This window comes from Macrotis lagotis, chromosome 3 (assembly GCF_037893015.1).
Source record: "Macrotis lagotis isolate mMagLag1 chromosome 3, bilby.v1.9.chrom.fasta, whole genome shotgun sequence".
Classification (NCBI taxonomy): Eukaryota; Metazoa; Chordata; class Mammalia; order Peramelemorphia; family Peramelidae; genus Macrotis; species Macrotis lagotis.
The window spans coordinates 14,732,155-14,747,498 of NC_133660.1; the positions used below are offsets into that span (position 1 = coordinate 14,732,155).

The 15,344-nt window shown below is 35.4% G+C and overlaps 1 protein-coding gene across 2 annotated transcripts in view; it reads left to right on the forward strand.

The window, feature by feature from the left end:
- The window catches only part of NFKB1 (nuclear factor kappa B subunit 1), a 163,572-nt gene that overhangs the window by 102,860 nt on the left and 45,368 nt on the right, over positions 1-15,344 (forward strand). For both annotated transcript variants that reach the window (XM_074228156.1, XM_074228157.1), the window contains one exon: positions 11,744-11,892. In XM_074228156.1, the coding sequence (XP_074084257.1) occupies positions 11,744-11,892 (149 nt within the window). The remainder of the gene's footprint in view (positions 1-11,743; positions 11,893-15,344) is intronic.

Below are 15,344 nucleotides of genomic sequence, written 5' to 3' on the forward strand. Positions count from 1 at the left end.
ATTATTAAAACTTTTTGTCATTATCTGCAAGTAGATATATAGATAACTATGTTTGTATATGTATACTATATATATTTATATATGTGTATATATATATATATATATATATATACTATAGGCTGTTTAAAAACTATATGCTATAGTTTTTATATTTCCCAAATCTCAGTTGAGCTAGAAGACAAGAAGACACTCAGGGTGACCTACTTTCTAGAAACTGTTCAGTTCCATTCAATATAAAGCACCTATTATGTTCAGAGCACTATAGTCAGCACAGATTTTAGTGTGAAGAAACCTACATTTGTCTCTCTTTTCAGTTCTCTTCACGAAATGCAAGTGCTAGAGCTATTCTTCCACCTAGCTTCTAGCAAAAACAGTAAGTGGTGGTTGTGAGTTAGGGATCACAAAAAGCCTAGGGCAGAGTCAGCTAGGACCTGTTTCTTTCACTCTGGAAAGTGAACCATCATGATTTATTGCAGCTTCTCACCCTCCTGGTGTCACTCTTGTCTTGTCATGATCTCTTTTATGACTCCTTTTCCACCCATCCCACTGCTTTGGCCCACCCCCAAGTCCAATTGAGAAACTGTACTTCATCCTAAAAAAATCGGGATTTCACAATAAGACTGATCTTTATAGAATGCCAAGATCTCTTTCAGTTGCCATTATCAACTTTATTCATAGCCTCACAGATTGCAGGATGCTAGAAGGCATCTTTTGGTGGTCTTTTGGCTTTGCTTTTTTGTTCTGAAGCTGGGACTGCCTTCCTGTAGGGAAATCTCAGTGAGGAAACTCTGTTCAAATTTGGAACTGTTCTGTTATAGAGTTGAGCACTAGAAGTCAATTGACTTAGGATCCCAGAGCTGTCCAATGCCTTCTCTGAGCCTTCTTGCTAAATGACAGTCCTCATGCCTCTGCTATTGAGAACCAGTGATGATAATAATAAGATAGACTTAATATTTATGTTACTTATAATAAAAGAAAATGTTAATTAAAAATTAAAAAAAGACATAAGAACTTAAACCATTCATTTGTGTGTAGGTCATTTTGCTAATGTGTTCTCAGATTAATTAACATAATGTGGTTAGAACCTGATAGTTTCCTGTATTCCTTGGTAATCGATGACTGGATGAGCATATGTATGTTCATGCATTCATATACATGCAAATACATACATACACACACACACACACACACCCCAACCAATAATGAAGACTAAAATGAGTAGAACCAAGACTACATCATATCCAGTAAAAGCAATTTTGTCTTAAGAATGCCCTTGACCAGTTATTATATATATACTTAAATTAAGTACAAAGGACTTCAAGATATAACCTGCATCTAGAGAAAGAACTAATAAATAGAAGTATGTATAGAATGATTTGTATATATAGATAGATAATTGTACATATATGTACATTTGTGACTGTCTATTTGGGTCTAATGGTAGATATTTCAAGCAAAGGAGAAAAATCAGAACAAAAGAAATTTACATGATTACTTAGTTTATATTTAAAAGGAATAGCAAGTTGTACATGATAGATTTGAAATTTCATATGCAATCATCTTTTTATTGTGTTATGTTATGGAAATGCTTGTTTTATTCCAAAAATGAAAAATAAAATTAAAAAAAATAAATGTATTTTTTAAGAGAAGGGTGGTATAAGAGAGAATCGAGGTGGATGGTGAGACTGGTACCTTGACAGCAATGGGTCTTTAGTATCATCTATGTGTACAAAGAATATACATGAATTGATTGGTATACCATAGAATAGAGTAGGGGTAGTATTGAGAATTCCATTCTGGTTGATTTTATGGTTATTCAATAAATATTAAACAAAGGGAAAGACTCACAAAAACTTGATTTTGGTTTGTTGCTAAGTGATCTGCCCTTAGGATGTCATCTTTAGAACAGGAAGAAATCTTAACAACAGAACAATTTGACAATTTGACAAACATTGATTGAATACCCATTATGTGTGCATTAGACACCATTCTAGGAGCTAGGGTACAAAGGTAAGAAATAGCATAATCCCTGCCTTCTTTGAGTTTATGAATATAGTTTAAAAGTACATATATTGAATGAGTGAAATTGTTGGTGTTATTGTTGTTTATCCTTTGTTCTTAAAGAGAACCATTGGCATCATGGGGTGATGTTTTGACTTGTTTGTGAATTGAATTTTCAGTAGGCAGAGCTGTGCAAAGTCATCAACCTCACTCTGCCTCCTGAGTCATTGAAGTCCCTCGGCAGTTCAAAAGTCAAGATGATTGGTGATGGTCTGGGAATGCAATGGATGGCCTTGGCCTTTTCAAATTAAGGTCTTTCCCAGGCTTCATGAAGTGAATGAGTGGGGGAAAAAGTATTTATTAAGTGCTTGCCAAGCAGTATAGTTACAAGTACAAAAAGTAATCAGTCCTTGAAACAAAGAACTCTTATGTTTCAGTGATGTAGAATTAAGAAATGACCAGGCTTCTCACTTCAAGAAGTTTATTCATCCAGTTTAATAATACCTACTATATACAAATATCATGATACCTTATAATTATGTTAGTTAAGACTCTCATTTCCAAAGTTGAATAATAATGGTTATTTCATATAAGATATTGTTTTTATTTCCTAATCGAGGATAAACCTAATTTGCTTTCCTCTAAGCAGAGATGCCTCTCAGAGATTAGTAATCTCATTAATCTTTGTCATTTACACTGAGGCAGATTTCAAGTTTCTTATGACTTCCCTTGTGTGATTCACATCTTTCCTTAAATTCTCCATAGAGGATTTACTGAATGTATTTTACTGGAGGCCTCCTTTTTGTTCCTTTAATGAGTGCAGCACTTGAATTTTCTATCCTTACTCTGTTCATGACTAGCCTACCTCTTTTTTCAAATGTGATGAGTCTTGACAAAGTGTTTTATAATATCATTGAACATTGCTGCAACCCATTTTAAACCCACTATACATCTTACCATTGTTGATTTTCTCCAGTTTAATTCTTCTAAAAAGTTGACATTCCACATTTATGGTAATGTAACTTCACCTTAAAAAAATTAGCTTTTTAGAAAAATAGTAAAGACTAGTGGAATCATTAAAAGAACTATACATTAAAAGAACTTTCATTTTTCCAAATGAAATCCTCACCAGTCTACTCCTTCTGTTAAACTCTGGATCTGGCTCATTGTCCATCTATAGAACCCAGCTAAGAAATACATATTACTATGCTCATTGAGGAACTCATTCAATTATATGCTATTAATTGAAATTACTATTACTAATACACAGTAATGAAGTCTTAGAGCACCTACCATGTATTCAGCACTCTCCAAAACATGAAAATGGAGACAAGACTTAGAACCATGAAGCAAATTATAGTAATAAAACAGCTAACTCCCTAGAGAAATACATTGTCTTTACCTATAAAATTAGTTTCAATATCCCTGTTTTGTGTTTTAAAAACCTTAAGAAATTTTTTTAAAGATAATCATAAAATGGCCATCATGAAAGGTAATGCATGTTATGGTGGTCAATACATGATGGCAAAGATTACTAAAGTAATATAATAATTATTGAAGAGTCTTTGGGGAAAAGAAAATAATTATTGATCTTGGATCTGTGAATGGGCATAACCATTCTGGAAAGCAATGTAGAATTATGCACAAAGCATCTTTAAATACTATGTGCCTTTTGATCTAGCTATACCTCTTCTAGGCCTATACCCAAAAGAGATAAATAAGTACAAAAAAAAAGAAAGAAGTACAAATATGTTTATAACTACTCTTTTTGTGGTTGGAAAATAACTGGAAACAAAAGGCATGTCCATCAGTTGAGGATATAGCTATAGCTAAAGAAATTGTTTTATGTGTTTTATGTGATAGAAGACTATTACTGTAAGAAATGAGGAACTAAATCATTTTAAAGAGACATGGGAAGACTTAGATGAACTGAGGCAGAATGAAGGGAGCAGATCCAGAAGAACAATTTTATTATAGTATCAATATGATAAAAACAAATCTATTTGAGGACTTTTTTTTAAACTATTGGAGAATGAAGTGAGGAGAACCCCCCAAAAAGATGTAAACATTTAAAACAACACCATTAAACTATAAGAATTCTAACTGCCACCAGGGCCATCCTTGATTCCAGAGGATCAATAATCTATCATCCTCTCCTTAAATTCAGGGTACGGAGTGAAAAGGAGAGAATAGAAAAAATAGTTAAATTGGACGGTTGTAAAACACTCCAGATGTACTTTCAGAGGAGGCAAGAATTATTAGTTTTATTTAACTGAATTTGTTTCAAGACACCTCTCATGGAGTGAAACTTCATTTGAACAAAGGAAAGATGATACTCATTGGGATGAAGATTGCATCATAAAATATGTGAGAGTGGGGAATAGCATGGCATGTTTGGAGATAATGGAAGAAGTAGCCTGGCTGGAGTAGAAGGGTGGCAAGAGATAAAAATTAACATAATTATGGGTGGGATCAAATTAAGGAAAGTCCACATGAGAACTGACGACTTCCTTTAAGGCTCACATGTCCCAGATTTCATTCTTAAAAAAACATGATATAATGGAGAAAATCAGTCTTTGAACCAGGAAGACCTGGATTCTAGTCCAGTCAGTCAATGACTGTACTGGTTCTTTGATTTTGGGCAAATCATTAACTCTCCAGATGCTCAGAAAATAATGCAAATAAAAGTTTCCACACTAAGGGTTCATCTGTATTGGTAGAGGTGAGATTCCTGTGCTAATAAAGTTATAGGTCCAATCTCTATCCCTAGTATTAAAAACATATTCAAAAGAACTCTTCTAGATATTACATCCTGTATTCTATAGGACTCTGCATTCTTATTGTTCTGCTCTCTTTTACTGACCCTAAAGGATGATTCAGTGTCTGAGAGAATTGTGAAATTTCACTAGCCCCCTCCACCTTCATAATCAGCTTAAATAGTTCAGTATGAATCATTTCAGCAGAATTCTTGTTTTAACAAACTTGAGATGAATTGATCAAGGTGTTTGTCTGATAGACCAAATGCATCATTAAAGGTTCTCTTCTGAAAAAATGTCTTCTAAATGAAATTGTTGAAAAAAAGCAGAAAAAGACTACAAAGTAGAAAGGTGTACTCTAACCAAAGTTGTTTGGACTATCATTGAGACTAGCTAGTACTGGGCTCCAAGTAGAAGACAATTTTTTTTTTTTGTAGATAAGAATTACACCGAAAAAGAGAACTTCTTGGGGTGGTTAGGTGGCACAGTACATAGAGCACCGGCCCCAGAGTCAGGAGGACCTGAGTTCAAATCCGGCCTCAGACACACAATAATTACCTAGCTGTGTGGCCTTGGGCAAGCCACTTAACCCCATTTGCCTTGCAAAAATTTAAAAAAGAAAAAAGAAGTTCTCAAGGGACAACATGCCTTGGAGTCAAGAAAACTCAGTTTTGAATCTTCCCTCAGATCCATGTGACTACATGGCCCTGGGATAGTCATTTAACTTCTCATTCCCCAAGTGATTCTGTTACTCTCAGATGAGCTATTGAACTGGATCAGTTTTTGAAAGGCAATTGGGGTTGAGTGCCTTGCCCAGGGTCTCACATTTAATAAGTGTCTGAGACTGGATTTGAATTTAGGTCATCCTAACTTCAGAGCCAGTACTATTACAAATAGCATCAGTATGGTTGCTTTTGTACCAGCATATGAAAGGTGATACTTTTGAGAGTAAATGTCTCCCCAATTATAGGTCACTGAGTGTGTGTGTGTGTGTGTGTGTGTGTGTGTGTGTGTGTGTGTGACAAAGTGGTATATCATCACATTTTAGCTTCTGCTTTAAGGTGGGGTTTGGGAAAATCCATTACTAGCCTACTAGCCAGCTACCCCTCTGTGGAGATTTAATGTGGTTTCTGTAAAGACCAGATGATACCTTCCTATTCTTTTAAGTAGATCAAGAAATACATTAGTCACAGGCACATTTTCATTTTTTTACCTCAGAGAGCCCTTCAAGTTCCTCATTCTTGACACTCTTGAATCTTGATGTGACAGAATAAAAAAAAAAAATAAGACGGCTTGCAATTGCTGTCACCCAATTTAAAATGGATGCCCAATGGGTTTCCCTTGAATAAAGCCCATCATGAGCCATGTCACTGGTGAACTCAACTTCTTGTCATGTCATAATTTACGGTTTGGAAGGTTTGCTCTGAGGCTTCCTCCATGTTTTCAAGGTGATCCCAGGTTAAGGAAGGACACTGCAGCACAAGCTCTGGCAGGTCTTCCTAAACTGGAGAGATTTCAAATATGCGCCCAGTCTATCAACTCTGTGTGGATCAGTCTAAATTCTGAAGAAAGCTGACTTTGAACTGATAATGTTTGTTAAGAGATTTATTTGTTGGAGGGATTTCTTCCTCAATTTGACTTGCTTTTAAAAAAAAATTATATGCATTGGTTTTTTCCCTTGCATTTATTTCCAAATAGATTTCTCCCTTTCCCAGAGAAATTTTTCTAATGAAGAATTTTTTAAAAAAGGGGGGAAAAAGCAAATTCAGCAAAACTAACCAAACATAAACCAGTTCCATGAAGGAAGTTGTTGTTTTTGTGTTGTTTTTTTAATTTAGAAAAGGCTACTGAATTATAAAACTCACTAGCAATTATATAGTTCTTTAAGGATTTCAAAGTGTTTATGTTTATTATCTCATTTTATGCTTGCAACAACCCTGGGAGTAGATTCTATTATTATTCTCATTTTGCAGATGATAAAAATAGAATGAGTTGCCTAGTCAAACAGCTAGTAAGGAGATGAATCTGGATTTGAATTCAAGTCTTCCTGACTCCAATTTGAGTGCTTTATATACTCTGGCACCACCTAGAGAAGCTGTCTCTGGGGAGGTGATGCCATGATAAGCAAGTGAATTGGATTTGAGTTAGGGGGATGCTGTTAAGTCACCAACCTCATTTTCTTCTCTAGAACCATCTGGATCCAGTGGCCATATATGAATCAGGATGAATGGAGATGACCTTAGAGAGACAGGGTCAAATAACTTGCCTAAAGTCACATAGCACATATCAAGTGTCTGACGCCAGATTTGAACGTAGGTCCTCCTGACTCCAGGCCTGATGCTCTGTCTATTGTGTTACCTAGCTGTCCTATGCATTAGTGAGGAACTACCCACAGATCTGCCCAGAATAATGTTGTAAACAGTGACCACAATCATGTAAAGGAGGAAAATGTTGAAAGACATCAGACCTTGGCATATACCCCTAGATGTCAAAGGCAAATGACACAGTCTCAGATATACAAAAATATTTATTTAAGTGCTTTTTATAGTGGTATGGAACTGCTACAAAAGTAGTTGCCCATCATTTGGGGAATTAGATAAACAAGTGGTAGTATATGAACTTAGTGAACAAACAAATGGTGGTATATTTTACTTAGTGAAACATTATTGTGCTATAAGAAATGATCGATATAAAGCATTCAGAAAAGCAAAAAAAACCCTATCTAAACTGATAAATGGGGAAAATAATTCACACCAAGACTACAATAATATAAAGAAAACTTCAGAACTCTGAATTAGGTGACTAATTATAAGTTCAAAAGACTCCTGGTGAAGTGTACCTTGTTCCTATTGTCAGATAGCTAGGGAATCAGGGGCTTGGTGATTGAAGCCAATAATTTTGCTTGGTTGTAATTTTCTGTTATAAAGGGAAAGTTATATGTATTTGTTTTGTTGGATAATGTCAGTGAGATATCAAAATGATGTTGCTCCAAGGAGAAAAGCATCAATAAAACTTTCAAAATAAGAGATAGGGATAAAGAGAAAAAGAATGGATAGATTTTGACAGAGACAGGGAAAGACACAGAGAGACAGATAGAAGTAGCGAGAGAGAGAGAGAGAGAGTTAGAGTTGATCACTACTGTGACCATGACTTCTGCAGGCTATTGATGAAGCTTGAGTCCCTCTTCACCACTAAGATGTAGTAGATTATGGGTACAGATTGAAGCATACATTGGGTATGGATGGGAAATTGCAGAGAAGTTTAAAAAAAGGGAGAGATCATCAATAAAATATCTAAATATATTTTCTGCCTTCCTCCAAATTAAAAAATACCCTTGAAATAATAAATAAAATAATTTCAAATATTTAAAAGACATGTTTTTTAAAGGTTTTTTTTAAGTTTTGCAAGGTAATGGGGTTAAGTGACTTGCCCAAGGTCACACAGCTGGGTAATTATTAAGTATCTGGGGCTGGATTTGAACTGAGGTCTTCCATACTCCAGGGCTGGTGGTGTATTTATTCACTGTGCCACCTAGCTGCCCCTATGATTTTTTGAATATGATTTTATTTATTCCTCCTACCCCATTTTAATGAAATGGTGAAAGTGAATTAAACTGGGAGTCAAGAAATTTGTATCTTTGGCAGATCATGACACTTCTGTACCTCATTTTCTCCATCTGTAAAATGATAAGATTGAACTAGATATTTATAACCTGTTTCATTTCTAAAATTCCATGTTTCTGTATTTTCTAATTGGCTCAATTTTTACTTTCTCTCTGGGAAAGGATTTTGCTTAAGCCTTTAGTGAGTGGCTAAATATGGTAATGATTTACTGATAAGCTGGATGTTTCCCTAAATGAAATTGCAGGAAAGCATGGTAAACTACTTGAGCCTCAGCATGTTTTCACAATAAATACAGTTTCTGAACTAGGGCTGTCTGCCTGCCAAGCCTCCAGACAGACAGTTTTGAGTGTGAGAAAAGTAAGCACAAGATTATTGCTTAAAATGAAGAAGAATCTCTGTGGTTATTAGATTCTAAGACCATTGTACAAAATTCCAGAAGCTTCAGTAGTTAGGAGATGATATGTTTTCTTGGCTGACTGATAGTCTCATGAGCCTTGGTTTCTGTTCCCAATTTCTCTGGAACATCATGATGTCTTTGCATTCTGGAATATATGTAATGATTCTACCCCCAACCCTACCTACTCCAATTTTCGCATAAACCTATCTTACCATTTCCCTGGCTGAAATCTATATCTCAATTTCAGTAGTAGGGAAATATAGTCAGCCAATAGAAATATGGGAAAGGTGATTTAATTTATTTTTCTCTTAGAATTCTGCTTAGTATTCTAACAAAACATAATGGAAGTCATTACTTTTGTAGGATTACCTTTTTCCCATAGGAACTACCTGCTGCCTCCCCCAATATACAGTTGAAAAAATGATTCAGACAAAGTTAAAATAAGGGGTAGAATGAAATAAAATTATGCCTCATCTGGATATTTAAAAAGCTAATAGATTCTCTCTTAAAATGACTGGGTTCATCTTGAATTAGTGATGATTGTGAGCCCTAAACTGCTAAGTAAACATGTAATTACTTTGTAAACAGGTTGAGAGAAAGGGATCTATAACATGTATAGATCCTGAAGGGAAGGGTACATGGAGACATCTCTGAATTCAATGTAAGATATTACCTCAACTTGATTTGGAAAGATGAAAATTTCCTTTGGATTTATAAATAATTAAAATCTGTCCAATTTCAGGGTTGTAAAGGTTTTGTATATAAATGTTTTGTTTTTTTTTCCCTACATTAGGAAGTAATTTTATGTATTTAAGTTACTATCTTGTCCAGGAGAATGACTTAACTGGAATGAATAAAATTGCTCTAATTCAATTCAACAAATATTTATTGAGAATTGGCAGTATGCCAGTCAAATTCCTTCAAATTTCAGTTTGCAATCACTATAAAGTCTTCTTTATTGCCCTTCTTGCCCCCCCACAATCCCCTCCCATTACTAGTGTTTTCTACTCCCTCAAATAACCTCATATTTAAGTGTTTTTGTACAACTTGTCATTTGTCACCTTTGAGGATAAATCCTACCCTGTGAAAAAAGCATGGTCTCTAGGATCAGAGGACTTGTTTTCAAATGCTGCCTTAGATTCTTATCACCTGGGTGACTTTGGGCAAGAAATGTCATCTCCCTTGGTCCTAGTTTCCTCTTCTGTAAATTGAGGAAGTTGGATTAGATGACCTTTGAATTCTAAATCTATGATTCCATGCCTACTGATGAGGGTTTTCTGTACAAATGGTAGGTGGTAAATAAATGTTATTTTGGAAACAATATCATTTGAATACAAAGCTTTACAAAACATGATCCCTACCCACAAGAGTCTTAGCCTAGTAGGAGAGATAAGACAGGGACACAAATAATCTTCAGGCCAATTGTAAAATGTGAGAGTACATCAAGAAAGGTAGTTTGATGGATAGAATTCTAGGGTTTTGTAGTTTAGATTTGATAAGAAATAGCACTGGAAGAGAGAATTGTTTCAAAGAGTGTGGTAAAAAGATTTGTGGTCTGGGAGCTGCACATATTCAAGCCTTGATGGTATGTGGGGGAAGGAAAAGGGTGTCTAAGTCTATTTCTCAGGTTCCCCAGTTTGTGTAACAGAGAAGTCAGGGACAGCCAGTCAGTCCCTTCTGCAGCTTGAAAGGATCTTGGGCAAAAGAGGGAAGAAACTAAATTATTAACTAATAAGTGTTTCATCATTTGGAAGGAAGTTCAGTCATTTTAGAGAGTCTCTGCTGGTAACATTTATTCAAATTGTTTCAGTCATTTTCAGTCTCTCCAGTGGTTACCCAGGATTTCACCAGCTTTGTTGGATATTGACCTAAAGTGCCACTAGGCTGGTCCTCAAGACTCACATAATTCATCTTTATTACCAAAATGGAACAATACTATTTTCCATTTAGAGAAAGAAATTGGATATTATTTATGAGTTAACAAAAAGCAAGTGTTGGTTCCAAGTAATTTGTTGATAGAGGGATTATGCCTAGATTATTGGTTGGCATAATTGTTATGCTATATTAAAATAGGAGCTTTTATGAAAGATAATATTGGTAAGCTTCATTCAAAGAAAAAGTAAGGAAAAAAACTGCTTCCATTCCTTCTTTCCAAGGGGCATGGAACTAAGGGTATACAGTATTGTATATCGTCAGATATAGCTGATTTATTGGTTAATTTTGCTGGGTTGTTTTTTCTTTTCCTCTCTGTCAAATTTTTGTTACAAGAGACAGCTCTCTGAACAGGGGATGGGAAGGGCTACATTCTGAAATGAAGACATATAAAAAACAAAAGAAATTAAGTTTTAAGGAAGAGATAGCCATTGTGTATAGTGGAATAAAGTCAGAAATGGTAATAGGAACATAAGCTTTGAACTTTTGAGATCTAGGCCTGAAAATTGAGAAATATAGCTAGGTTTCCACCAATCACTAATGGCTTTCTGTCCCAACCACCATTAGTATGCTTGCTCATTTCTAGGTAATGCCGCTTTTTCATTGAAATTCAGCACCCTTTATTTTAAGCTACTAGTCCTCTACTGGTCTGTATCAAAAAGATTCCACTCAGAACTACTTCTCTTTGTCTTTCTTTTGTTAACATCTTTGTTTCCATCTTTTCAATTTAAGGCAATGGGCTTAAGTGACTTGCCCAAGGTACATAGCTAGGTAATTATTAAGTGTCTGAGGTCACATTTGAACTCAGGTCCTCCTGACTCCAGGACCAGTGCTCTATCTACTGCACCACCCTTTTTTCCTACATTAGGAAGTAGTTTTATGTACTATCTTGGCTGGAGAATGACTTCTCAGGAATGAGGAAAATCTCACCAACTCAGTTCAACAAATATTTATTGAGAGTTTACTGTAGACTGGGAATTGTACCTTTGTCAAAGTCCTTGTTAAATCTTTATTTTTAATATTTTCTTATTTAGATTTGCAACTATGTGGGACCAGCAAAAGTTATTGTCCAGTTGGTCACCAATGGAAAGAATGTCCACCTCCATGCTCACAGCCTGGTGGGAAAACATTGTGAGGATGGCATCTGCACTGTAACTGCTGGACCCAAGGATATGGTGGTAGGGTAAGTGACAGTGTCAGTAGGGTGGGTGGAAGGGAACATATAAAAGGAAGGAGGGCCAAAGACCTTTCTCCAAGGGAACCTTTTGGGCCACAAATCCCCCTTTGGACATTTAGAAGACTTTCTCAGAGAACTAAGTAATTCTTGCCAGTAGTCTCAAAGGTTTCTCCGTCTTTTGCCTGGCATGTAAATGAGATTTAATAAAAGCTTATTGATTGATTTTCTTGGGACTTCTGATATATTCTTGGTGACTTTTTTTCCATGAATAAATTTTCATTTGTGGGATAAACATTTAGGGAACATCTCAGAAAGGAGAAATAATTAGGACTGGTGTCCACCTTCTTGCTTCTCAGGGGGTCCTTACCGAAGGGCAAGAATCAAAAGATTTTTATTTTGCCATTTACTAGATTCAAACCCAAATAGGCTCCCTCATTTGTTCAGGAATTGATTGGATTTTTTTTAACTTTAGCAGTTCTCTAGAGAAAATTTGAATCCAAAAGATGAAAAATATTAGTTTAGAAAATTTGGATCTTTTAAAATTCTCTAATCCTGGCTTAAATAAAGTTATGCTAAAATTCCAGTTAATCTGTGTTGTTCATTCAAAAGAGAGAAGTTGTTTTAAATCACTGTAATTAAACTTCTAGTTTAAGGCATTGTAGACCTTGAGTTCAGCTCAAGTTTCAGTTTGGCTATTAGTAGAGAGAGTTTGCTTTCATGTGCTCTGGCATTTATTTCTTTGTTTGATGATGGAAATATTTAAGTGTGAAAAGCCTAGCTAGAGAGAGCCACTTCCTTTTTAGTCACCAAAGTCAGACTCTTTTGATGTCAAAAGTCCTATTGCATTGAAGAAAGAAGCTTTAAGTTGATATTAGAATTTCAAATTTGCTTTATCTGAACTTGTCTTTTCAACATCCTCTTGAAAGACTGGCCCAATTTCCTGTCACCCATCATAGGTGAGTCACCAAGATCTGTTCAGGAACTCCCTTCCTGTTCTTAATTGACCTCTGAGAGGTTTATTGAAAGAATTGAACAATTAATTATGGTTCTGCTAGTTTATTAAAATAGCCTCTCATTTATTGGAAATATATTCCAGTTTACTATATGTTAATTATCTCTAGCTTCAGGGCATCCTGTTATTAAGGAGCTACAGGAGAAGTTGTCCTGAAGCAAAATCTATTGTTATGAAATTTCCAGGACGCTGTATGCCAATAAATTGTGTCTCTGAAATGGAGCCTTTTTTAGGAAGTTGTGTGGGGAACTGAAGCCATCATCTAGAGATTTCAGGAAGATCTCATGGTTGTTTAAGTCTTACTTCACCACTAGAAGAGCAGTGGACATATCTTACTCTTTTTTTTAAATAAAGCCATAGGGTTAAGTGACTTGCCCAAGGTCACACAGCTATATAATTATTAAATGTCTGAGGTCACATTTAAACTCAGGTCTTCCTGAATCTAGAGCTGGTGCTCTATCCACTAGCTGCACCCATATCTTACTCTTTGGACCAGTCAGTAAAGATTTACTGAGTCCTTATTCAGAGACAAAAAGGAAATAGTCCCTTACCTAAGTCATATTAGCAAGTGCAGATATTTTGTTTGTGTCATAGAATCCTTGGTTGAAGCCTATGGGCCACTTTCTCAGAATAATATCTTTAAAAACATTAAGAAAAATATATTAGCTTCCAGAGGAAACTAATTATACTGAAATACAGTTATCAAAATATTTCTGAGAAGAATGTTCATCGGCCCCAGGATGAAGTCCCCAGCTTTAAATGGAGACAACATATGTACATTTTCTAGTAGAAGGTCTCATTGTAATGAGGGAACTGAGAAATGGGCTCAGTGATTGGGAGATTTAATAACAAAAGAAACCAGGTTAAAATATCATGTAGAATCCTCAAAGACATCAAAAGAACACCCCTTTCCACTTTCAGTAAAACAGTTTGACTTCAGAGTTAGCTTCTAAGTTGGCTACTAAGACATATAACAAATTTAAGGCTGAGTAGTCATTTTCTGATTTTTCCCAACCTCATTGGAAAGATTATAGCAGACCCGGGAAATCTTAAGTCATTGAAGTTGGACTTTTTTTAATTTAAGCTCAGCATTTCTTAATTGATTTCTGTCTTGATTTAAAATTTGTTTTACAAAATACTCTTTGTTCCCACAATTCTTTTTGCTTTGAATGAGAATCTGCTTTGTATATACTCTTATCAGATTATTGTTTGGTATAGCTATTACACTCTCTGGCAGCATTTAGGGAGTTCACAATGTACAGAAAGACAGCATGCCAGAAAGATTCAGACGTGGATTCAGGCAACCCTAGCTTCTGACATATACTGATCTCTCAGTTTATTAGCAAGTATAAACTGCCATCCTGTTTGAATGCTAGGGGCAGATTTATCATTGGGAGTTCTTTACACTGATGAAATGATAGATTCAGACTATTATAATGAACAAGTAACCTTTGAGAGAATCATCTCTGCTACTCATTTCCCAATTTGGTTATGTTTCCATTATGACTTAGATTAGATCAAGGGTTCTCAACTTTTTTTTGTCATGGACCTCTTTGGCCATCTAATGAAACCTATAAAACCTTTCTCCAAATAACATATTTTTTCTTTTCTTTTTTTTTTGGTGGGGGGGGGTTTGCAAGGCAATGGGGGTTAAGTGATTTGCCCACAGTCATAAGACTAAGTATTAAGTGTCTTGGGTCAAATTTGAACTTAGGTCCTCTTGACTCCAGGACTAGTGCTCTGTTCATTGGCTAGGTCACCTAGCCTTCCCTGTATAACTGATTTTTAAAGAATTCATAATTGAAGAAATTTCTACAGTCAGAGATTACTAAAAATAAAGATGTAATTTTTCCCATCTAAGTTCTCAGATGTCCTTCCTTCCCAAATTCCTGTGTTCTGGTTGTGTGGGAGAGGTGTTCATGTTAAGATAGTTTATCTCTAAAATCTTTTATCTACAAAATTCTGTGATTCTTTGTTTCCCCTGAAGCAAAATAAAGTAAAATGAACAAACTTACCATAGATATGTCTGTGTCATATTACAGGCAAATCCAATTTGACTTAATTGGGGAAAGGGTGAATTTTTTTTTAAATGAAATATGTGGGCAGCTAAGTGGCACAGTGGATAGAGCACTGGTCCTGGAGTTCATATGTGGCTTCAGACATTTAACAATTACCTATGTGACCTTGGACAAGTCACTTAACCTTCCTGCTTTGCAAAAACAAACAAAAACAAAACAAAACATGAAGCATATATGGAAGTTGAAGATTCCCTCAGTTTGTCAGCTTCCTGAGAAATTATGCTATTCAGTCCATTGAGGATCTCTCTCTAGGTCTTCCTTCTGGATTCAGAAGTTAGACTTAGGCCCTGGGCAACAGAAAATTTGAAGAGTGACCTGGATTAAATAAATAAATAACATTTTAATTTATTAAAAACAGAAATTATACA